The sequence below is a fragment of the Periplaneta americana genome, chromosome 4 (genome assembly GCF_040183065.1).
Source record: "Periplaneta americana isolate PAMFEO1 chromosome 4, P.americana_PAMFEO1_priV1, whole genome shotgun sequence".
In the NCBI taxonomy this organism is placed as follows: Eukaryota; Metazoa; Arthropoda; class Insecta; order Blattodea; family Blattidae; genus Periplaneta; species Periplaneta americana.
Window position 1 is genome coordinate 170,903,269 of NC_091120.1, and position 26,012 is coordinate 170,929,280.

General features: G+C 37.8%; 1 protein-coding gene across 2 annotated transcripts in view; it reads right to left on the bottom strand.

Annotated features, from left to right (window-relative positions):
* The window catches only part of LOC138698423 (proton channel OtopLc-like), a 707,834-nt gene that overhangs the window by 45,034 nt on the left and 636,788 nt on the right, over positions 1–26,012 (bottom strand). For both annotated transcript variants that reach the window (XM_069824314.1, XM_069824312.1), the window contains exon 3: positions 11,462–11,669. In XM_069824314.1, the coding sequence (XP_069680415.1) occupies positions 11,462–11,669 (208 nt within the window). The remainder of the gene's footprint in view (positions 1–11,461; positions 11,670–26,012) is intronic.

Consider the following 26,012-nt stretch of genomic DNA (forward strand, 5'->3'; position numbering starts at 1 on the left):
GAAATGGCAATATTGTTTTTTTTTTTTAATTCCGGATGGGTAAATAACAAGAAGTTACGTACTGTAACAGCAAAGAACAGTTTGCTTGATGCTATAGTCGCAACTTTTTTTTTTCTAATTTCTTTACTGCCAGTGGTGCCAACATGCAAATATGTATTTCTTTGTATGTGTGTGCGAAACGGATCAGTAAATGGTGGTTAGTTTATACAGAAATGGCCTTCTGGAGATAGAAAAATCTCTAAATTCAATTTTGGGGGCATTTTTAAGAAAGCTTGGAGCAAAGCTGCTACAACTGGAAATGCTCAAAATGGGTTCTCCTCTTGTGGGATTTATCCATATGATGCTGATGTCGTTCGCGAAGACGAGTATACCCCCACTTTGCCAGAAGCACCATCAAATCCTCCTGCTCCAAGTACGAGTGCTCTGCTCCAAGTAGTGGTTCATCCAGAAGCTTCCATGACTTGCTTCCTACTTCAACAAAAGCAAGGAAGACTTCAGCACGAGGAAGACCCAGACAAATTGCTTGTCTTCTTACTTCACCAGAGAACATAGCACAAATGAAGAAAAAGCAAGAATTAAAAAACGAGAAGAAAAATAGTAAGAAAGGATGCAGAGTGGACAGAAAAAATGTGCAAAGAGAAAGTGATGACATGATTGAGATTGACGATAGTGATGATGACGACGACGACGATGATGATAATGAGGATGTGGTTGTAGAAATAGACAGTGAAGGGAGTGATGACATTTGCCAATTTTGTATGTTGAAATATTCTGATTCCAAGTCTGTGAAGAAAGGAGAATGGATCCAGTGCCAACGTAAGGGTGAATGGTACTACGAGGTGTGTGTGGGAGCTAAGGACAGAAAAACGTTTATCTGTGGAAAACAGAGAAACTAAGAAATGTGATTTTGCTATTACTGAGCTTCTAATTTTGTAACTTACAGCATGAATAATAAGTTTCCACTGATTTTTCTTTCAGTCCGATTCACCCGCAATACCAATCCTATTCACCCGCCACTGGAGGATGATTCGGATCAATTTTAGCAACCAATTAAGTTGAAGAAAAATAAAACATAATAACTATTTCTGACAGACTGTTGCGTCAGACTTAAAGTTAATGAATTATCTTGCAGCGGACAGTAAGAGACGCAAGAATTAACAGCTTATTACCACTTTTATTTATAATTATTTTAAAAATGATCCGATTCACCCGCGTTTACCCTAATGGAGTCGTCTTTAGGTGCAGAAGTAACCCCATGGAAGAAACGTAAACACCGAAAGGAGAAGAAACAGGATATAATAAAGAAAAAAGAAGCTTAAAGGAGAGGTACACTTCAGCCACAACTAAATATTTTTTCATAAAACCATCATAGCTATCTCAACTTAATTATAATTCTTTAAGTATTGCATATAGACTGAATTGAATTACATTAGCTCATAAATTAAGTTATAACTTTTTCGAATAGGCTTCATCTCAAATTAATTAAACATGTACTAGTTGAAATTTAACTGAAGAATATTTCGGAATATGTATTATATGACTTTCTTGTGTTAAAATCTATCGTACCTGGCTTACATGTTTCGACCTATTATGGGTCATCCTCAGAAGTTCTGAAATTAAACATGCAAACTACGACACTGCAGCCCCTCTCTAGGCCGCGTAATGGGTACCTGGATCCACAACACCACTCGTATACGCTTAGCTTATAATTCAAATCTGACCTCTGACCCACAACGGCTTCTTAATTTACTTTTTTCTTTCCTCTCTATAAACTTGATTTATGATATCCTCATTTCATAACGTGACTGTTGACCTCTCAGGCAGTTACTTAATATCTTATAACCAAACATCTGCACACATCGATCGCCACTGTTACATTTTGCGTAATACCTAGGTAGTGATGCCTGATGATCGTTTACGTCACTAGGAAGAAAGGATCTTTAATTACTGGGGATGTACGTACAATATAATGTAAAATTCTCCACATTTGATAAGGGAAATGGCGCAGCCATGGGGGAGGGGCTAATGGGGATATAGTCCCCTGTTGAAAGTGCTTTTTATTTTTTCAATTAATGACTAATATTCACTGTAGTATAATCAATGATAACGAACGCAATATAGTTTTAAAATCTTACATACAATGTTTGAAAATAATTGAAGCGTTGGGCCGAATAACGGTCTATGTTACAATCTGCTAACTGTGCAGGAAGAACAAAATGTTACATCTTAATTCCGCTCATTAATGTACGAGGCGCATCCACGAAGTAAGTTTCCCTATTTTTTTTAAAAAGAACACACACTTTCAGGAAAACATTTATTGGCAACAGGTACAGCAATGTTTCAACTATTTTTCAACATAGCCACCATCAGAATTGAGACACTTGTCGTATCGTGGGATCAACTTTTGTATCCCTCTGTCGTAGAACTCTGCCGCCTGTGAATGGAACCAGCGTGTGTCAGACGTCTTCAGCTCTTGGTCGTTGCCAAAACGCTCACCGGAGGACAGGAATTTCTTGAGGTGCAAGAAAAACGTGTGAAAATCGCTGGGAGCAAGATCAGGACTGTAGGGTGGCTGATCAAACAACTCCCAGCCAAATTCCGTCAAAACAGCTGCTGTGCGCCGAGCCGTATGTGGACGAGCATTGTCATGGAGGAGCACAACACCTGCAGTAAGCATTCCACGCCTCTTGTTTTGAATGACACGTCGCAATTTTCGCAGTGTTTCACAGTAACGGTCATCGTTCACTGTTTCACCTCTTGGAAGGAAGTCAATGAGCAGAATGCCCTTCCTGTCCCAGAACACCGTGCACATCACCGTGCACCGACAGCGTCTGTTTGAATTTCGTCCTGACCGGAGATCCACTATGCCGCCAATGCATTGACTGCTGCTTGGTTTCCGGGGTGAAGTGCGAAATCCAAGTCTCATCGCCCGTGACGATCCTGTCGCCGTCATCGTGATACCGTTGCAGAAATGTCAGTGCTGCTCCTAAACGTTGCATTTTGTGTTCGGGTGTCAGGTTTTTCGGCACCCACCTGGCACACACTTTTTTGAACAGCAGGTGCTTAGTGACAATTTCATGCAACAAGGATCGCGATATCTGCAGAAAATGGTTGCTCAGCTCCGTAATCGTGAAGCGACGATTCTCTATGATGCACTGCCGCACCAGCTCAACACGATCATCATTGATGAGGGACGGTCGCCCACTGCGCTCTTCATTTGTAAGTTCATGCATATGTATATACACTTTTTGCTGGTTGAGTGGAAGAGAAGGCCTTACGGCCTTAACTCTGCCAGCTAAAATAAATCATTATTATTATTATTATTATTATTATTATTATTATTATTATTATTATTATTATTATGGACACTTTGACGACCTTCGGAAAACTGCCTACACCAGCGACGCACCATCTGCTTACTCATGATGTTCGGCCCATAGACCTGACAGAGCTGCCGATGAATTTCAATTGGCGCAGTGCTTTGTGCATTAAAGAACTTTATCACCGACCGAACCTCGCAGGCGGCGGGAGAAGGAATAAGAGCTTCCATTTCGGACCACTGCTGCCACGCTGTCACCAGGCGGGACCTGTCCGGCTGGCATATGATTGATACGTCATAGATCTGTTAAGCATGCGCAATTGACACGGCTAATTACGTTTACTTTCAAGGGGAAAAAATCGGGAAACTTACTTTCTGGATGCGCCTCGTACTATCGGACGGGCAACATCGACCGTTATTCCATCAATATGTTTTGTACACTAAGCGAAGTATACGATTGTATGTTAATGAAAGTCGTATTACACATCATACAAGTTTGTAACATTTTTAACTTCACAGAAATGCTACTGGGGAATACAGACAATAAACAGTTTTATACAGGGACATCATATTATTTTTACTTCAATTTTTATTGTACCTGCGTTTCTAAATGTACTTGACTCCCACCCCTTTCACTAATGTCCTTGCTAACGTTAGTCACACAAACTTACGGCCGCTGTTGCTAGCAGTGAAATAAACAGTACAGAGTACAGTGTGTTTCAGAAATATGTTGCATTTTCTGTAGATGAAAGAGCTTATATTATTGAAGTTTATTTTCACACAGGTATCATGTGTAGCATAACTGAATTTATCTGTGTGGACTGAGCACAAGTGAAGATTAGAGTACGGTACCCTATAATATGGTGCGGTACTTAACAGCATTATTTAAACAAGAGTTTTGTTTTACTGTGTGTAGGTATGAAGGACGATGATGGAAACTGGAATTACAAGATAACCGAATGTGAACATCAGTTTTTTTTTCACAATTTCCTGATTATATAATTACGGAATATTTTCGTAGAAATGTCATTAATCTGGTAGATAAATTTAGAGCAACAGAGTGTACAGAAAGGAAGAAAAGTGTAATATGGCCAACAAAGATAACAGAAGATGCTAGAGAAAGGATGCAGCGAGGTCCTAATAACTCGGTCAAGAAGTTAGCTGTAGAAATTGGGGTTTCTTACGGAAGTGCTCACAAACTTCTCAGGAATAAATTAGGTTAATAATATGCTGAATAAAGTAGACATTACGTAATGAATATAACCGCCTAAAGAGTTGAGTTTGTGAAAAAAAAATGTTATCGGTACTATTCTACTCTTTTTTGATAAAATACTGTAAAAGTAATTATCAAACTGAAAATCGTAATACTGTATTTCCCTGTAACATAAATGGATACACTACTTTTCTCTCCTCCTATCGCTAGTAAAATAATTTGTTTACATATTGCACTAGCAATTCCAAACTCCTGTAATAGAAGGGGGGTAACAGTGTTTCCGAGTATAGCCAGGTTAATGTTAAAAATGTTGGTAAAAATAAAGTGATGTCCCTGTACAATCAGGATATTATGAAATATACAAAATCAATAAAAAAGTTAAATTATGAACAAAATGATTATGGTATTTATTTTTAAATGTTATATATTAATATGAATTAACACCATGTAATTTATTAAAGTTACGCTCAATGTTATATTATGAATAATCATACAATATTGATCAAATAATAAAACTATTATTAGAAAATAATTGCAGTATTGAGATGCAGGGACACCATTAAATTAACGAAAGTTGTAACAATAACAAATTAATAAAGAAAATTAAATATTACAGTTGAGAAATTGTTGGGGGATGGAATTAGAACCGCTGTCCCGAATATGCATTATCCATCCCAAATGGGTTATCTTATGCAAATCTGGCTTTCAGTTAGAAAGGGAAGGGAAAAATTGTTCCGGGGCCGAAAGCCACAAGTTAAGTCACACAGAATTGTGTGCACTCAAAGTTGGGTTTCTGGCGTCTTGTCAGCCCATTTGAGTTGTGTGGATATAAAGGGAAGAATTGTGACCGTGTCGTGTATAGTTCTTGTGGCAGCTCAGTCGGTAGAGCATTCGTGCGCTAAGCGAAGGGTCCCGGGATCGATACCCGGCCCGGAACAATTTTTTCCTTGAAATTATTCATATGGGTTATCTGTTAAGTATAAATTTTATTAATACCGTAATGAAGACAATAACAATCACATTTTTAAATGCTGAGTGTAAGAGAGTAATACATTTTTAACAGCTCCTTCCTGACATCAACAGTAAGCTGTGAGCACATCTCCTTACAAACATTTTCACAAATATGACATGTTCCTGAAAAAATAAAATTCTAAAATAAACTATAGTGGTAAAACACAGCATAGGCCAACTAACACTAGGTAAGGTGTAAATTAAAGTACAACTAATAAAATACTGCAAAAATAACAGACAGGAACTTACATTACTTGGGGGATCTTTCGCACTAACTTGCGACTTCGTCTACCTTGTTGTAGCCTACACTTAAGACCACTATCTCTCAGCGACTTTCGTGGCACATCTTTCCACTTATTAATATTAATTTGTCTGGATCCTTTTTTTTCTTTTTTTGTAGATTTACTTAGCCGGTCCATATCTACCATAAACATAGTCACTGTCTTGCAGTCGTCCATTTTACGTAGGTAATAGAAACCTGATACACAGAGTTCAAGTACCCAGTATTCGTAAAGAGAACAAACTCCCGTGCAATAACTCCCGATACGATGTAAACAACTGGATACGCTAGAAGTGACTAGTGACATAGACCGTTGTTCCAGCCAAAAAATTCATGGTTGTAACTCGTGTAGAAGCGCCTCTGATACAGATATTGAAAAACAATTTTTGTTTCAGCTGTGTAAGACTATACAGAGCATTATTCCATTAAAACTTCGATTTTGAAAAATTGTAACATAGACCGTTATTCGGCCCAGCGTTTCTTTTATTGAACGGTTAATCGTTCTTTGTATTAATAATTTCTGGCCATAATGGAAATCTAGTGAAGTTTTCAAATGCATCAGTCCGATTACAAGGATCATGATCCGATCCATTGGATTTATGCGCGGTATAGAACAACATAGATGGCATGACACCCAGTTTGTGATTACTGGTATGTTAAATTGTGGATTTAAAATTGACGAATCCCTCTCATATAAACTCTTTCCAAGAATTCTATAACTTCTTCAATCTCTTCTGTTGCTCTTTCTGCCACAAAATCAAATATTTCGAAAATATCTTGTAAAGGTACAAATGGTAGCCCAAACAACATTGCGGCTTCTCGGCGACAATCACTGCCTGCAGATGCATTCTAAGATGGACGAAAGGTGTGGACAAAAAGTATTGATGGACGTAAATTGTTTGGACCAATCGATTGTGGACAAGAGAACGTGGACGAAAGTGAGTGGACGAAAGGTAATGGACGAAACAAATTGTGGACGAAAGTTAGTGGACGAAAGTTCATGATTGGCTACTTGTCTGGCACAGTGCTATCCTCTGATTGGTCATCATTCACCAGGGAATGGTCTGCGTAAGATTATAAAAAATTGCATAAAATCAGAACTACTGTCCGCGTATCAAGTTCAGGATTGGCTACTTGTCTGACACAGTACTCTATTCTCACTGGTCATCATTCACCGGAGTGTTGTCTGCGATGTATTTGGTGACAGGAAAGGGAATGGTCTGCATAAGATTATAAAAAATTGCATGTTCGCGTATCAAGTTCAGGATTGGCTATTTGTCTGACACAGTACTCTATTCTCACTGGTCATCATTCTTCTTCACCGGGGTGTTGTCTGCGATGTATTTGGTGACAGAAAAGGAAATGGTCTGCATAAGATTATAAAAAATTGCATATTCGCGTATCAAGTTCAGGATTGGCTATTTGTCTGACACAGTACTCTATTCTCACTGGTCATCATTCTTCTTCACCGGGGTGTTGTCTGCGATGTATTTGGTGACAGAAAAGGAAATGGTCTGCATAAGATTATAAAAAATTGCATGTTCGCGTATCAAGTTCAGGATTGATTATTTGTCTGACACAGCACTCTATTCTCACTGGTCATCATTCTTCTTCACCGGGGTGTTGTCTGCGATGTATTTGGTGACAGAAAAGGGAATGGTCTGCATAAGATTATAAAAAATTGCATGTTCGCGTATCAAGTTCAGGATTGCCTATTTTTCTGACACAGTACTCTATTCTCACTGGTGATCATTCACCGGAGTGTTGTCTGCGATGTATTTGGTGACAGAAAAGGAAATGGTCTGCATAAGATTATAAAAAATTGCATGTTCGCGTATCAAGTTCAGGATTGGCTATTTGTCTGACACAGTATTCTATTCTCACTGGTCATCATTCTTCTTCGCCGGGGTGTTGTCTGCGATGTATTTGGTGACAGAAAAGGGAATTGTCTGCATAAGAGTATAAAAACCAGGACTACTGTTCGCTTATCAAGTTCAGGATTGGCTACTTGTCTGACACAGTACTCTATTCTCACTGGTCAACCTTCACCGTGGTGTCGTCTGCGATGTATTTGGTGACAGAAAAGGGAATGGTCTGCATAAAAGTATAAAAAATTGCATAAAAACCAGGACTACTGTTCGCTTATCAAGTTCAGGATTGGCTACTTGTCTGACACAGTACTCTATTCTCACTGGTCAACCTTTACCGGGGTGTTGTCTGCGATGTATTTGGTGACAGAAAAGGGAATGGTCTGCATAAGATTATAAAAAATTGCATGTTCGCGTATCAAGTTCAGGATTGGCTATTTGTCTGACACAGTACTCTCTTCTGACTGGTCATTCTTCACCGGGGTATTGTCTGCTATGTATTTGGTGAGATAAAAGGGAATTGTCTGCATAAGAGTGTAAAAACCAGGACTACTGTTCGCTTATCAAATTCAGGATTGGCTACTTGTCTGACACAGTACTCTATTCTCACTAGTCAACCTTTACCGGGGTGTCGTCTGCGATGTATTTGGTGACAGAAAAGGGAATGGTCTGCATAAGATTATAAAAATTGCATAAAAACCAGTACTACTGTTGACGTATCAAGTTCAGGATTGGCTACTTGTCTGACACAGTACTCTCTTCTCACTGGTCATCCTTCACCGGGGTATCGTCTGCGATGTATTTGGTGAGAGACAAGGGAATGGTCTGCATAAGATTATAAAAAATTGCATAAAAACCAGGACTACTCTTCGCGTGTCAAGTTCAGGATTGGCTACTTGTCCGACACAGTACTCTATTCTCACTGGTCAACCTTTACCGGGGTGTCGTCTGCGATGTATTTGGTGTCAGAAAAGGGAATGGTCTGCATAAGATTATAAAAATTGCATAAAAACCAGTACTACTGTTGACGTATCAAGTTCAGGATTGGCTACTTGTCTGACACAGTACTCTCTTCTCACTGGTCATCCTTCACCGGGGTATCGTCTGCGATGTATTTGGTGAGAGACAAGGGAATGGTCTGCATAAGATTATAAAAAATTGCATAAAAACCAGGACTACTGTTCGCGTGTCAAGTTCAGGATTGGCTACTTGTCTGACACAGTACTTTCTTGTGACTGGTCAACCTTCACCGGGGTGTCGTCTGCGATGTATTTGGTGACAGAAAAGGGAACCGTCTACATAAAAACCAGGACTACTGTTCGCGTGTCAAGTTCAGGATTGGCTACTTGTCTGAAACAGTACTTTCTTGTGACTGGTCAACCTTCACCGGGGTGTCGTCTGCGATGTATTTGGTGACAGAAAAGGGAACCGTCTACATAAAAACCAGGACTACTGTTCGCGTGTCAAGTTCAGGATTGGCTACTTGTCTGACACAGTACTTTCTTGTGACTAGTCAACCTTCACCGGGGTGTCGTCTGCGATGTATTTGGTGACAGAAAAGGGAACCGTCTACATAAAAACCATGACTACTGTTCGCTTATCAAGTACATGATTGGCTACTTGTCTGACATAGTCAGAGTGCGAATTAAGATTTCTGATGGGGGGAGGAGGGTAGAATCCTAGATAGAAAATACCACACATAAAATTAGTTTGAACCTCATTCGATACGGCTCAACGCTTGGTCGCACTGAGTTGCTTGTCTTGCATCTTGATCATAATAATAATTATATCATTGAGCAGGCTTAAGATAAGATGTGTAATTCCTAAGTTATTGATTGTTGTCAGCTTGCTAGTGATGATAATACAGAAATACAGGGACATCATTTTATTTTTACTTGCATTTTTATTGTACCTGCATTTCTGAATGTACTTCACTCTCACCCCTTCACTAATGTCCTTGCTCCCGTCAGACACACAAACTTACGGCCGCTGTTGCATTCGAAGTCTTCAAGCAGTGAAGCAAACACTGCAGTGTATAGTGTGTTTCAGAAATATGGTTGCGTTTTCTATAGAAGAAAGATCCTATATTAATAATATCGTACTAAAAAATTATATTCAAGAAACGATAAATTCAATTTCAGAGAATATGCTTCAAAATGTTTTTAATAATATGCGTACTGAATTGAAGTCTGCATTGTAATGAACGGCAACCATTTTCAGCAGCTTGTTTAAAAATTCAGATTAGCTTTTTTTGAATTGAGGTGGCTAGAAGCAAAGGAATGCTAGTGGCATTTGTAGTAGGCCTAACATGAGTTAAGTGCATCCAGTGTAAGCAAAAGTATCTAAAATTTTAGTGGCAAAGGGATATCTTAATCGCATCACACATTAAAATTTAAATAAAAAATTTCACCGATTTTACGAAAGCTTAAATATTTAAACCCCATTTTCTCAAAAGTAACTTAAGTGCACTTACAGCCCTTTACTTATGACCCCCTCAATTTAAATGCACTCTCTATATTGTATGATAACATCAATAATTAATATGCTAAATAAAGTAGACATTACATAACGAACATAGCCGCCTGAAAAGTTGAGTTTTTGAAAAAAAATGTTACTACTCTACTGTATTTTGATAAATTCCGTAAAAGTAATGATCAAACTGAAAATCGTAATATCGTATTTCGCTACAACATAAATGGATACCTACTTTTCTCTCCTCCTATACCTAGTAAAATGATTTGTTTACATATTGCACTAGTAACACCAAACTCCTGTAATGGAAGGGGGAAACAGTGTTTCCGAGTATAGCCAGGTTGATGTTAAAAATGTTGGTAAAAATAAAGTGATGTCCCTGTATTATTTCCTTTGCTTACTTTGTACTTTATAAAACAATTATATTTTGTGAGGAGGGATAGAAGTTATCTCTGGCAGGGATGTTAATATGAATTTATGAGAGGGGAATAACTTTCCAACAGGGGGGAAATCCCCCCCATTCCACCGTTAATTCGCCCCATGTTTATTGTTAAAACAAACATTCACTGTCAATTTAATGTTGTTCAAACATACGTAGTCTTGTACTTTTGGCTTGTCCGATGTTTTTTAAACACTATGTAGTTGATGATGGATGAGTGGAACAGAGAAAATTCTCTCCGGCACCGGGATTTGAACCCGGGTTTTCAACTCTACGTGCTGACGCTCTATCCACTAAGCCACACCGGATTCTCATCCCGATGTCGGATTGAATCGTCTCAGTTTAAGTCCAACCTCTTGGGTTCCCGGTGCCGGAAAAAATTTTTCTCTGTTCCACTCATCCATCATCATATGATGACGCAGAATTTCTGCACGGAAATATCATATGTACTTCGGTACATCGTAATACTATGTAGTTGGTTTAGTCTAAGCTTTTGAAGTTTGGAGAGCATTGTTGGTTTGGCGGATGTGTTTGGTAAGTCAAAAAAAAAAAAAAAAAAAAAAAAAAAAAGGAGAAAGAAATAAAATTTTATGTAACTGGATGTTCTGAAGCGTTGAGAATTTATTAAAGTTTCCAATAATTCTAGTAATACAGTAGGTTACCGTTTCAATGATAATAAAATCGTAGGTCGGATATCTTTGAACGTCAGTGTAGCACCTCTCAAAATATTTCATGCTTTTTTTCAACACCCTGTATATTATTTCTTATCTTCTGAGTAGGTCTAATACTGTTTATTTTGGAAATCACAAGCTCTGTATTGGAGAGTGGATTTCTCTGCACAAATGTACGGTGTACTCACAAGGGCTCGGTGTGGTCCAACATATCGAGGGCTGAGCTCCTGCCCGACGTGAGGATGCCCAGCAATGTGCGGCCGCCCCGCAGCTTGGAGCGGCTGTGATGGTGGTGCTTGCCCCCCGGCGGGTGCAGCTCCGCCGGCGTGGACGAGGCGGGCTCCGGTCCTGAGTTCGGGTCGTTCAGACTGTCCTGCTCGGGCTGCTCATTGTAAACTGCAACACAGAACATGAACAACATTACAGTCTGCAATCATATAGGGGAACTAGCTCTGTAACCCTACGTGCTGCTGTGATAGCGAAAAGAGAGACGGGAATGGACGAACTATTATCCTATTTGAAAACATTTTTGTGCGAGATTGTGCGTATTTGCTTGTTTTCCGCACAGAACCAATACGCGGTAAGTGTGAAATACCACATTCAGTATTCCCAACCTAACACACATAACAATTTCCCTCTTCTTACCGCTTAAGCGCGACATTCATTTTACTGCTTTAGGCTTTTAACATATTATTTTTAGAGACGTTTAACATAGTAATAATTATAAATTGGAAACTTACCACTGCAATTTCACCTAAATTGCAATGTTAATTATTGTTTTTAAATATTTGCAAAAATTAAGTAAAGTCTACTACTCCACGAAACTTATTGCATTCCTCATACAAGTAACATTAAGGAAGCCGTGAAAAAATGAACAAGATTCCAGATGCCGATGTTATTACTGCAATATGTTATATAAATAATATTGTTAAAATATTAAAATGAAAAATAAATAATTACATAACCTTACCGTTTGTTTTAAGTTCGCATTTATAGACTGGGGGGGGGGGGGAAGACGGACGTATATCACGGCCTGCTGGAGTATAGTAAACACAGAAAATATTTTATAGCAACAATGTTGAAGAAATATATTTTGGTTTTCCGAAGTTGCCGTCATTAAACAGAAACCAACATGGAGATTTCATTGCAACTAATTAGAAATTCGTCTTTCAGGTATGTAATAAACGATCTTCGCACAAAATAATGTACGATACACGAGCGGTATGTTTGTTTTCATGTTCTCGGAAATTAAAAAAGCTCAACTACGTTTCGCTTTTTCAATCTTTTCCTCGACCATGAAAACGTCAACATACCGCTCTTGTAACGTATATTACTATTATAAGACTTTCTACAGGGCGATTCAAGAGGAATGGTAAATATTTTATGGGGTGATAGTATGGACTATTCTCAGTAAAAAAGTTCTATTGTATATCATTTTTTCCAGTCCAATATTCCCACTCCTTCCCCCCCCCCCACATTTTATAATTAAAAAATGCACAATTCCTAATTCATGCTTTCGTTCTGTAAATTTGATCCGAATAAAATGTTACATTCATTCGGATCAAATTTGTGCGCATTTAAAGGACAAAACTAAAATTCTTTCAGTAATCTATCATAATACTCTAACTGAGCATATTGGGAATTAAATAAATGGCATTTCCAAAACACGTAAAACAATTTTTATCTCGAAAAGGAAGCAAAAACAAGCAAAATTGTATTAATTATTCGGATCAAATTTGTGCGCATTTAAAGATCAAAAATAAAATTCTTTCACTCATTTATTATCATAATACTCTGATTGGGAATTAAATCAATGGCATTTCCAAAACACGTAAAATAATTTTTATCTCGAAAAGGAAGCAAAAACAAGCAAAATTGTATTAATTATTCGGATCAAATTTGTGCGCATTTAAAGATCAAAAATACAATTCTTTCAATCATTTATTATCATAATACTCTGATTGGGAATTAAACCAATGGCATTTCCAAAACACGTAAAATAATTTTTATCTCGAAAAGGAAGCAAAAACAAGCAAAATTGTATTAATTATTCGGATCAAATTTGTGCGCATTTAAAGATCAAAAATAAAATTCTTTCAATCATTTATTATCGTAATACTCTGATTGGGAATTAAATCAATGGCATTTCCAAAACACGTAAAACAATTTTTATCTCGAAACGGAAGCAAAAACGAGCAAAATTTTATTACTTATTCGGATCAAATTTGTGCGCATTTAAAGGTCAAAAATAAAATTCTTTCAATCATTTATTATCGTAATACTCTGATTGGGAATTAAATCAATGGCATTTCCAAAACACGTAAAACAATTTTTATCTCGAAAAGGAAGCAAAAACAAGCAAAATTATATTAATTATTCGGATCAAATTTGTGCGCATTTAAAGGTCAAAACTAAAATTCTTTCAATTTTTTATTATCATAATACTCTGTTTGGGAATTAAATCAATGGCATTTCCAAAATACGTAAAACAATTTTTATCTCGAAAAGGAAGCAAAAACGAGCAAAACTGTATTAAACTTTTGTGTGTGAAATTTCTTAAAGAACAATCCCCTGAAATTAATGACATTACTTATGGTTCATCCTGTATATTTAGTGAAGAAACGAAGGGAAAATAATAATTAATAACGCAACACATAAACTGTATTAAATTTATTTTACTCTTAATGATATTCATAAACTTACAAATAAAAATAAAGCCGTTAAAAATCTAAACAAGCCACCGGCGTGGCTCAGTCGGTTAAGGCGCTTGTCTGCCGGTCTGAAGCTGCGCTTGGGCGCGGCTTCGATCCCCGCTTGGGCTGATTATCTGGTTGGGTTTTTTCCGAGGTTTTCCCCAGCCGTAAGGTGAATGCCAGGTAATCTATGGCGAATCCTCGGCCACATCTCGCCAAATACCATCTCGCTATCACCAATCTCATCGACGCTAAATAACCTCGTAGTTGATACAGCGTCGTTAAATAACCAACTAAAAAAATCTAAACATCTAACCAAGAGCATATACGAGTACAGTTCACACAATTATAGGGATCCTATTATTCGTTGGACATGCTTGTAAAAGACATGTTAAAACCTATAGTCGCGACGCTGTTATTTCCGGCGTGACTCCGCTTCTTTGCTTACGTCTTAGGAAGTGAAGGCTCTATAAAGTCTAGGTAGGTAGTATCGTTCGCCATTTTTGTTCTTTCGTTCCCGAGCTACCATATGAGGAATCTATTTGCCGCACCGTTAAACATTATCATGTCGTAGCTCCTATGATAATAAATCAAACGCACTGTAATTGAGCGGCAAATAACGTCTTCGTGTGCTTTCTGCGAACGCCAACGAAAGAGCCAAAATGGCGGGCGATTATATTAGGTAAGTATTTATCGAGCCTTAAGAAATGAATAACGTCTTCATAAGCGAATCACAAGACGCCCACGTTTAAATGTAGCCGACCTGCAACGCGATTGGCTGCCGGAAATTAGAGCGACGGGACTATAGTTTTAATTCGACCGTGGTTTCATTCAATTGATTACATAGACAAATTTCACACAGTAATAGAGTTCAATCAGCGTTCAACGAACACATTTAAAATAATCAACATTTCTTTACGAACACAGAATCAGATATGACTATCCTGCATATACAAAGTAAAGGTGAAACTTAAAACATTCTAGAATCCATAGAGATTTATAAAGACAAAAATACAAATAAAAATAATTTAAATGATAAAGCTCCAATAAAATTGACAATAACATTCTCATTGATCTGCGTATTGCCTTTCAACTTGACCAGCGTAGTCATAACACACACCGCATTCAGTCTCCTACCACACCGGCATCGCATCTCAGCAAACACCAGCTGATTAGTCGTAAGTATTCATTCTGTACTATGGCCGTTTTCAATTTCAAACACATTATTAAACTTCAATTTCAACATTGTAATTTTTAGTAACATTATATCAAGAGATTATTCTCCTTATAAATGACCACTGAAGATAGGACCGCACGACCTGAAACATGTATGGTTTAAACATGATTTTCAATGTGTGTTTTAATACTGTAATAATTATATTGTCTTTGTAAATCAGTCCTATTACTCTCCTGTTATTTTATTACAGAATTTATACTTACGTGCAGGCAAAAGTCTGCTGGTTTTGATACTATTTCAACTACACTTGATGCAAAATAATTACTGTGCCTACTGTAAGATTTGTAATAGAAAAATGAGTCGTGGGGCAGCGTATTGTCAAGCATATCGATTTCCTCAGGAATTCTCGTTTATAATTATTGCTCCATAATCATTTTATTGTCATCCCCAGGGCCGCCGACAGAATTTTTGGGCCCCTATGCAATACTGTACTCGGACCCCCGTTGAAAAAAGTAACAATTACATGCTACCAGTTATTCTAATCATAACAGTTATTTCCAAAATAAATAAGAGATAACCCCATACACAGATACGAACTTAAAAATATACACTTTTATTACATTGAAAACGTATAGCAAAACTTCACATTAGCACAATATATTATGTTCATAAAACATTATTCCTAAACACCTGTAATTTCTAACTTGCGGTCCGACATCAACAAACAACTCTCCTTGACTTCACTGATGCAAAATCATCAATTATATCATCAACATTTAAAGACCTAGCAAGATCGCTCTCCAGACTAAGGAGCCAAGGTTACTCAGTCGTTCTTTACACATTGTTGATCCGAATACATTTTTTATTTCCTTCATTTTGCTGAAGGATCTTTCAGCATCAACAACTGTCACAGGAATGTTATAGAATATTGTAATGATTATACAAATATTTGGAAATAAACTGTCCCGTTTTAATTCCCTCAGACTATTTAGGAGATTCATAGGTTTCAGTGGGGTTGGCCCTAAATTAGAGGCATGAATTGATTTTAAATTTTTCGGCTCATCACTGATCTCTTTGTTAATGTCTCCGTAATATTTTTCACGCAGTCTAGCACCCATATTAATATCTTCCAATTTTTTCTGTCTCTCCTTGTGCTTCTCAGTTCCCGACTTATGCCTGTACTTGTCCATTGTGCAGTTAAACTATAACCGGTAATACTAATAAATAGAATTTATTAGACAAACGACAACGAAAAGACGAAAGTTTTGACACGAAACATACAATGTACTGAAAAAGAAACGTATCCTGCGACTTCGGTTTGGGAGATTCCACTAGCATATTGCATTGGACCAGCGGGGGTGGTTAAAAAGGACAAGTCAATAAATAATTGAACGTGTTCGGTACAAGTGACGGGAACATAGTTCAGGCAAATGCCGGGACCCTAAATTGTCGTGTTGGTGAATGTTAATGCGGGAAACCGATATTCTATTATATAAAAGTCAAATATTTACATATGAAGTGATAATTTGTATTAATTCTACTATTGTTGAGTTAATATGTCAAATTTATGTAACAAATGTTCTTACAAAATTTTATAGTACCCGTATGTATCTACGAATAATTCATGATAATAAAAAGTAATCAGACTCACTTAATCTGACGGGCCCTTATTGCTCACGGGCCCATATGCACTCGTTCCCTTGCCCCCCCCCCTCTTCTCGGCGGCCCTGGTCGTCCCCACCGATTTTGAATTATCTCTTTAAATACCGCAAACAATAATGATATATTTAGTACATTAAGAAAGCAGAATGACTTGCCTTCAAATAAGGAAAGAGTTTCGGTTACAAACAAGTCTACGCAACTGCCTGAACGTTGTTTTCGTCTGTTCGTGCACCGAACTGGTATACGTACTTCACTTGTTTCTCGCATTTGTATCTGGTCGCCTGAGTAACAGAATTAGCTATTGCTTTGTTTCCTTGTATAGTTGCCGGTGGCCATTGTATTTCTATGGCTGCAAGAATAGAAAATTATATAGTCTGCCATTCAAAAGAGACTTAATCAGGGAAGGAGGCGAAATTAGTCTTGTCCGCCCATCGTGCTGCCTCCATTAGCTGGAGATGAAACTGTCGGAAGGATCACAGAGAGCTCTCCAAGTGAAACTGAGACAGACAAGTCAACTGGACCTAATTGTTACGCCACAGAATGGAGTACAGGGTGTTTGGGAAAGTAGTGAACAGAAGGAAAAGCTACACTCGTTCCACATTTACGTAGTTCAAATGGAACTTGGTTTATCCTAGTTGAAATTTTAACTGGAAATGCTATTGGGGCCGTTTACAGAAAAAAACAAAGCATGCAAATATTTATTGAAACAGATACAGCAGTTGTTGCGGTTTTTGTCGGTATATCAGTGGCGGCCGGTGAGACATTCTGGTGGTGGTGGTGCCAAAAATGAACAAAGTTGTACGCAAATTACCCTAGTGAAATTAATAATCGCAGTTCACATTTGCATTATATTAAATAAAACACATTAATTGAACCAGCTATTTTACCAGGTGTACAGTTAATAATGCATCTAGTAACAGTTACAATAACATTTCCGAAACTAATAACGAAATTTACAGATACAGATAATGCAAAACTTTCACAGTATTGTTAGTCAAATACAAATGACTTTTATAACTAGTAAAATTACTGGCAAAAACACACGAGATTAGATAATAAACAAACACGTTTGCATTTTATTTAACAGGCCGATGAATCCAAGGCAGAGGCCTGAATAACACATGTTCATGTCCTGCACAGATCTCATGTATCGTTAACAGAAGCATCAATACTATAGCAACAGTGTAGCGATATTTAATTGCCGCAAAATAAAAGAAATATTACACAACATTAACAAACAGTTTTACATAATATGAAAAAATATTTATCTTTCTAAAAAGAACCATGACTATCTCTGCGTTCAATATAGCTAAATGGATAATAATTTACACATTCAAATCCAAGTTATGTGCATTAGTTTTGAATTGGCAACATTACATTGACATTTGGCGCGGAACTCTAACTCATAGAGAAATAACGTCTCCAACAACCCTGCCATCTAGCGAAATTCCTGCATTACATTAACATTTGGCGCGGAACTCTAACTCATAGAGAAATAACGTCTCCAACAACCCTGCCATCTAGCGAAATTCCTGCATTACTGTGCTCTAGCGGGCGGAATATTAACTACTGAGTCAAATTGAATTCGGCTCAAAGTCTGCCATAAGAAACGTATATAAACTAGAATCAGTAGCCTTTTGTACACTCATCCTGCTTAAGGTTTTTCCGTGGTTTTCCTAAGGCGCTAAGACAAATGTCGGGATGAGCCCTAAAAGAAATGGGCCACGGACCTGCACTCATATCCCCATGAATCTCCCTAATTACTCTAAATTAATTAACAATTACATCTCTCCCCCCTCTTCGTAATTGAGCCATCATATAGCCAAATGGCTGGTCTCAAAATTGAGACGATTCAACAAGGCTCATGACAACAATCACCTCCTACATAATAGCCAAATTGGCTAGTCTCTTATATATGAGACAACTCATCCTGCCTAAGGTATTCCGTGGTTTTCCTAAGGTGTAAGACAAATGTCGGGATGAGCCCTATAAGAAATGAGCCACGGACCTATATGTCCTTCCCCATATATATTCCCCTTTATTATAAACGACGTATGCCCTAGTTCAGAACCTATAAATTGTCTATTAAATATACGAGGTCACTCAATTAGTCGCAATTTGAAAGGACAGGGACCTCTCAAATTGCAGATTTAGATTTCACGGCGCTTCTTCCGACGGCCTTCACATGCTTTGTCATCGAACAACAGATGACAGCGTCTCGCCATCCTAACGGCAAACACCAGCCATCTCCTCCTCGCCCCGTTCCTTGATCACTTGATCAAACCTCAGTCCCCCTCGCGTATGTGGTACCTAAGAGGTTACGTCCAATTTCGGCTTCCCCTTCAAAATTTTCTAGAGCTTTTTCAGTGGAGCAGCGTAACCCGGAGTGAGACTAGTGGCCAACAGGCTTGGAGCTCACATATTTAGTTTTGTACAGCTCCAACCCCTTGCAAGGACGCGTTTTGCTTACCTTTTAAATTTGTCCTCCCAATTCTCTTTCGATTTTTTTTCGATTTCCCCCCCCCCTTTTGTACAGTGTTATATGGACGCAGGTAGTGCCACACCGAAGTGGCTCCAACGTTCGGAAAAACGCTGCAAGAGTGCGTCCGGATATGTGCGCGCCCTCGTTCAAATGAAATACGAATAAAATGTGTAGAAATAAACTATTACAACTGCTTTCTAGGATATTATTTTTGTTTCTTTCATTGGTGGTGCCATGGCACACTGGCACTACCCCAAAAGCCGCCCCTGCAGTATATCCTCCACTGGAATTGAGATATTTCTCATACCATGGGATCAATTTTACGGCCTTTGTAATTGCGGTCGAGTGGTCAAAATTTGTATGAGGACTTCTTTTGACATCATTAACATGGTGAAAGAAAAAAAATAACTTTTTTATCTGCCCCCATCAGAATGTTTGCTTGTTAGATTAGAGCAGCAATTTATACAATATATTTTTGTTTCTTGCCACAAGCTTGTCGGTAGAAAACGAGCGCTTAACGTCTACTGTTTTCATGGTAGTATAGCTACTCCAATAATAAGTATTCAGAAATAACATGTCATCGCTTGCAAAACTGACTGCTGCATCAGCTGACGTGACCTTGTTTCTCAAGAGAAATTGGTAACGTGTAAATTGACCGCAGTTGATGTGACATGCAACCCAACTCTAAAAAAAACGACAAATTAATTCATAATAACTCATTCAACAAGAAACAAATTAGAGACAGAAATTACATGTTGAACACGGGGGATTTCAGCCTGACAGTTACTTGAGAGGTGCAGGATTCAGCGATGGACTGGCCAGATTAATAAATTGTTGGCAGAAACAAGTTGTTGCCATATACGGCACTCCTGCTTAATTAAATTACCCTATCGCGTTCAGTGATTTAACTATTGCGTCTCTCTTGAGAAAATAATTCATCTAGTTACAATTACGAGTACCCTGGTCTTGATTAATAATATCTCCAAGAAAAGCTGTAAGCGATCAGACCTAATTATAGAGACCTACAATATTTGCTATTATTCCAGTTCAACTTTAATAATTTTATCTCCCGCTCCATTAGCAGAGAAGGATACAGATAAACTCAGCATAATCTCTCTGACCGCTGACAAGACCGAATGTACGTCAGCGTGCGATATTACTTCAAGCGAAACTACTTGGTATCTTTTTTTGTTTTATTTTATCTTTTTTTGTAGGCTATTTTAAGACGCTGTACCAACATCTCAGGTTATTTAGCGTCTGAATGAAATGAAAGTGATAATGCCGGTGAAATGAGTCTGGGGTCAAGCACCGATAGTTACCCAGTATTTTCTCGTATTGGGTTGAGGGAAAACCTCGGAAAAACCTCAACCAGGCAACTTTCTCCGACTGGGATTCGAACCCGGGCCACCTGGTTTCGCGGTCAGACGCGCTTACCGTTACTCCACAGGTGTGAACTACTTAGTATCATTCTGGGTCCAAAGTTAACGTGGTCTGACCACATAAATCATGTTTGTGTTACAGTATCACTTGTTTTATACTTCTTAGGTCATTTGAAACTATTAGTACCAAAAAATATTTAAAACAAGTATATTACATACTTTTCATGATGTATTATCATATGTTGTCCATATCTGAGGTAAACGGCCCCATACATGCAAAGATTTACCTGGAGGTAAGCCTGTGCAAATCTAAATCCACATCTCCTCGTGTATGGGCTAAAAGTATCAGGACTTTTGGCCTTGAGATAAGTTTCCAGACTTCTGCGACTGTTTGAAATTTTCTGACTGAAGCGCTCTCAAAATTAAGCGATACAAACAGTAAACATAAAAACAAACGATAGTGCGAGTATATGGTGGAGATTTCGTCATTGTTTCGGTTTAAGCCATAGTTTTAAATGATGTGTTCGAGGATGCGGGTTCGATCCCGGCCAGGTCAATGGTATTTAAGTGCGCTTAAATGCGATAGGCTCATGTCAGTAGATTTACTGACATGTAAAAGAACTTCTGCGTGACAAAATTCCGGCATACCAGCGACGCTGATATAACCTCGGCAGTTGCGAGCGTTATTAAATTAACCATAATTTAATTTAATTTAAAGTGCATATGATTTGCTGATAATATGGCGTTATAGCAGAAGAGGAGACAATATTAAGGGATATGCTACTAGAGTTGAGTGACTCTGTGAACAATATTGATGAAAGTAAATGCAAATAAGACGAAGATCATGGTTATCGGAAGAAAAATAAAGAAGGTAAACGTGCGAATTCTAAATGAGACAGTAGAGCAAGTGGACAGCTTCAAATACTTGGGGTGTACTATAAGCAGTAACATGAGCTGCTGCCAGGAATTCAAAAGGAGAATAGCTATGGCAAAGGAAGCTGTTAATAGAAAAAGAAGCAATTTCTGCGGACATCTGGAAAAAGAACTAAGGAAGAGACTAGTGAAGTGTTTTGTGTGGAGTGTGGCATTGTATGAGGGCAGAAACATGGACATTACGACGAAGTGAAGAGAAGCGAACAGAATAAGTTGAAATGTAGATATGGAGAAGAATGAAGCGTGTGAAGTGGACCGACAGAATAAGAGATGAAGCTGTGTTGGAAAGAGTGGGTGAAGAAAGAATGATACTGAAACTGATCAGGAAGAGGAAAAGGAATTGGTTGGGTCACTGGCTGAGAAGAAACTGCCTACTGAAGGATGCACTGGAAGGAATGGTGAACGGGAGAGGAGTTCGGAGCAGAAGAAGATATCAAATGATAAGATATATGAATCATATGCAGAGACTGAGAGGAAGGCAGACAATAGGAAAGAAATATCTGTCCTTGGGCAAAACACTATGAGTGAATGAATGAATGGATGAATACAGAGTGGAAGTCATATAAGTCTGAAGATTGAAGGGAGCAATAGAATAGGCTTACTTATTTACTTACTTACTGGCTTTTAAGGAACCCGGAGGTTCATCGCCGCCCTCACATAAGCCCGCCATTGGTTTCTATCCTGAGCAAGATTAATCCATTCCCTATCAACATATCCCACCTCCCTCAAATCCATTTTAATATTATCTTCCCATTACGTCTCGGCCTCCGTAAAGGTCTTTTTCCCTCCGGCCTCCCAACTAACACTCTATATGCATTTCTGGATTCGCCCATACGTGCTACATGCCCTGCCCATCTAAAATGTCTGGATTTAATGTTCCTAATTATGTCAGGTGAAGAATACAATGCGTGCAGTTCTGTGTTGTGTAACTTTCTCCATTCTCCTGTAACTTCATCCCTCTTAGCCCCAAATATTTTCCTAAGCACCTTATTCTCAAACACCCTTAACCTATTAAGCCATACAAAGATATAATTTATTACAGTTGTATGAACACTTTTTGATAATTAAATTAAAAATTAGTATAATCAGTTAAAAACCAAACATGTTTCGGAGGAATGCTCCTCCATCTTCAGTGGCATACCACGACGCTGGTTCAGATGTTCCACCGCGTATCGTGGCTTAACACTGTTGAATCTCGCCTTACTTGTGTAAATTCAACCCTTAACCTATGTTCCTCCCGCAAAGTGAGAGTCAAGTTTCACAACCATACAGAACAACCGGTAATACAACTGTTTTATAAATTCTAACTTTCAGATTTTTTGACAGCAGACTGGATGATAAAAGCTTCTCAACCGAATAATAACAGGCATTTTTCATATTTAATCTGTGTTAATAGAATAGGCTACATTAAAATAAATGAAACTCTATTACACGTTTTTTCAATTAAGTGCATAGTTAATTTAGAAAATTAGGCTTAAAGTTTGCGCAGTTTGAAAATAACATATCGTCGTCTCACTCACAAAAACACATAAAATATTCAATCGGTCTGAACAGCAGCATTCCATCCCTTAGCCACTGTAGTAGGGTTCCGGATCCAGTCCTCCACAAGCCAAGCTGAGCTAGGCTGTATGAAGCAATATAAGGACCCCAACAGGTCTTATGCGACTCTAGTAACGTGATGTTAATCATAATCTGTGTAATCCAGATCCAGCTTCCCGACTTGCATGCACACTACGATACTACTATAACCCTTAAGTCCTCGTCAGGAAATCTAATAGACAATTGTAACGATAGAGGTGAACGCTCTCTTTATTTTCCTCATGCACGTGTGTGGTTGTAAGCCGTACACAGCAACATTGTTGTAGTGATTTCTTTTTTAGAGTAGGTCTATATACTGTATACGAGACTGCCTGTGTTAGGAGTTTTTATTTCACTTCATGTTATCCCAACAATGCATTTTATGTTTTCCGCCATTACGAAGACAATCGGCAATGCCGCGGTGTTGTGACGTACAATAGAAAGTTGTTGCACAAAACTATAAAGAAATGTTTTCACTGTTCTGAACACAGTCCGTGACAGATGTGTGTGTAACTGTAGTATGTATTATGTAGCTAACTTTTTAATACGTTTTAGTATATTATGGATAGGTGACGTAGTAGTGTGTCGCCATATGCGAATGCATTTTACTATAGTCGATTATTTTATGATTTATTTAGCATGTCAATTATAATAATTACAAGATAGCAATTTTGGCGGCAAAAATTATTGTATAAAGAATTCAAGGTCGGAATATTGATTTAGTGAGGAGCTCTGTGCCGTGTTTCTAATAAGCTATTTTCCAGAACGCACACTTCTCGAAACTTATTTTATTATTTTGAGCATATTTACAAATTAAAGGAGCGCTATATGGCAGTGAGACATGGACAATGTCATTTAGAATGAAAGTAGGTTACAGGCAACAGAGATGAGGTTTCTGAGGTCGGTATTGGGTGTAACAAGAAGAGACAGACTTAGAAATGAAAATATAAGAAACCAATACAAATTTATAATATAAATGAACAGATAGTAAATTATAGGCAAAAATGGCTGGAACACGTAGCGAGAATGGGCGAAGATAGATATACGAAACAAATTATGCATTATATACCTAAAGGGAGGAGAAACATCGGTAGACCTAAGAAAAGATGGATCAATCAATGAGTGTAATTAATTTGGAGCCGCAACCAGCCTTAAAAGGCTTAAAGCTTGGAGAAGAAGAAGAAGAAGAAGAAGAAGAAGAAGAAGAAGAAGAAGTTTTATAAGAGGCTATTTTAAATCTTCTCCAACAGCGGACATCCATAAGAATTATAATCAGTTTGTCCATAACAGTTTTATACATAAATCTGTTTATAAAATAATTATGATTTTGTTTAATGTTAGTTGTTTATAATGAACTTTAGAACGTCTTATGGGTGCTCTAAAGCTGAAAAGTATTCCTGTACACAGAGGGTCATTAAAAATACGTACGAGATTTCTGACTGTTTCATGTTTTACGGGAACTTGTAGAGAAACAAAAGACACACAGTACTTCCGTGCAGAAGAAATTAATATTTATTTATTTTATTTAAATTATTCTACCGCAACATTATAAAAAATATTGACCACTATTTCATGAGTCATGACCTTGAATGTAAATACTCGTATTGTTAGGACAAATTGAAATCGCATGCTTATTTTTAATGACCTTTCGTACAGTTGAATGTAGTGGAAAGTATTAAAATAATACAATTAGGGTTTTTTCACTGACGAACGTTATTTAACAAGTAATAATTGCTTCACTGTGTTAATGTTGTAAATTTTGGTGGTAAATTACCTTATTAACTAATTTCGACGTGGTTTGTGTCATCCGCTGGATCCTAGTGAGTTACACCGTTACCTTCTAGTTTCGTGTTGTGGTGGAGTGTGTTCATGATTGTGTCGAGAAGGGTGTGTATTTCCAAATTCAGTTGAGTGTTCAGAATGTGTTATGGGTGTGTTTTTGTGTGTTTGTAAATTTCATATTGCTCTAGAGTGTCAGGTCTCTGTTTTTTTTTGGGCTGGATGTATAGTATTTTCATGTCAGTGTCTATGTTGCTGTAGTTATGGTTGGAGTTTGTGATGTATTCTGCGTAGGTTGAATTGTTGTATGGTTTGGTTATGGCTGTGATATGTTCTTTGTAACGTGTTTGAAATGATCTTCCAGTCTGTCCAATGTAGAAGTCATTGCAACTATTGCAAGATAGTTTATATACGGTGTTTGTTTATTTTTCGGTTTTACGAAACATAGAGGAAGTTCTGAGAAATTTGTTCATCAAGATCCTGATATTTGCCCTTGATGGATCAAGTTTGTGAAGTTTCCGCAAAAACACCGCCGGACTTGAGCATAGCCCTTTCAACCATCCACAAACTATGGCTATTCTCTCATCTTTAGTATATTACCTGTATAAGAAAAACGTTACACTTGAGTTTCATGAAAATGAATCGGGACTTTTGAATCACCCTGTATATTACACCAATGCAATTATTTTCATTTATTTCACACCACTTGCGTTTCTCTAATAACATACTCGTAATAATGTGTAACGTGTCTGTCACGCTGGGTCGAATATTAATTCAAAACAAAACACGTGAACAGAATTGTGTACTGTGCATATCCGGTCTCACGGCCATTGGATACTAGTATGCCAATTCTCAGAGTCTTATATATCAATTATTGTTGCAAATGGGTTTTAAGGTCATTTGGCGCTATCTTTGAGCAAGACGCTGTTGTATGACTAGGCCCATGATTTATAAGACACGAACATGTACTTTTGTTCGAGGTATACGAAGAACGTGAAATTTTCATTTTTATCTATTTGTATCTACTCTAAAAAAAGAGAGAACGACTTTTGATGT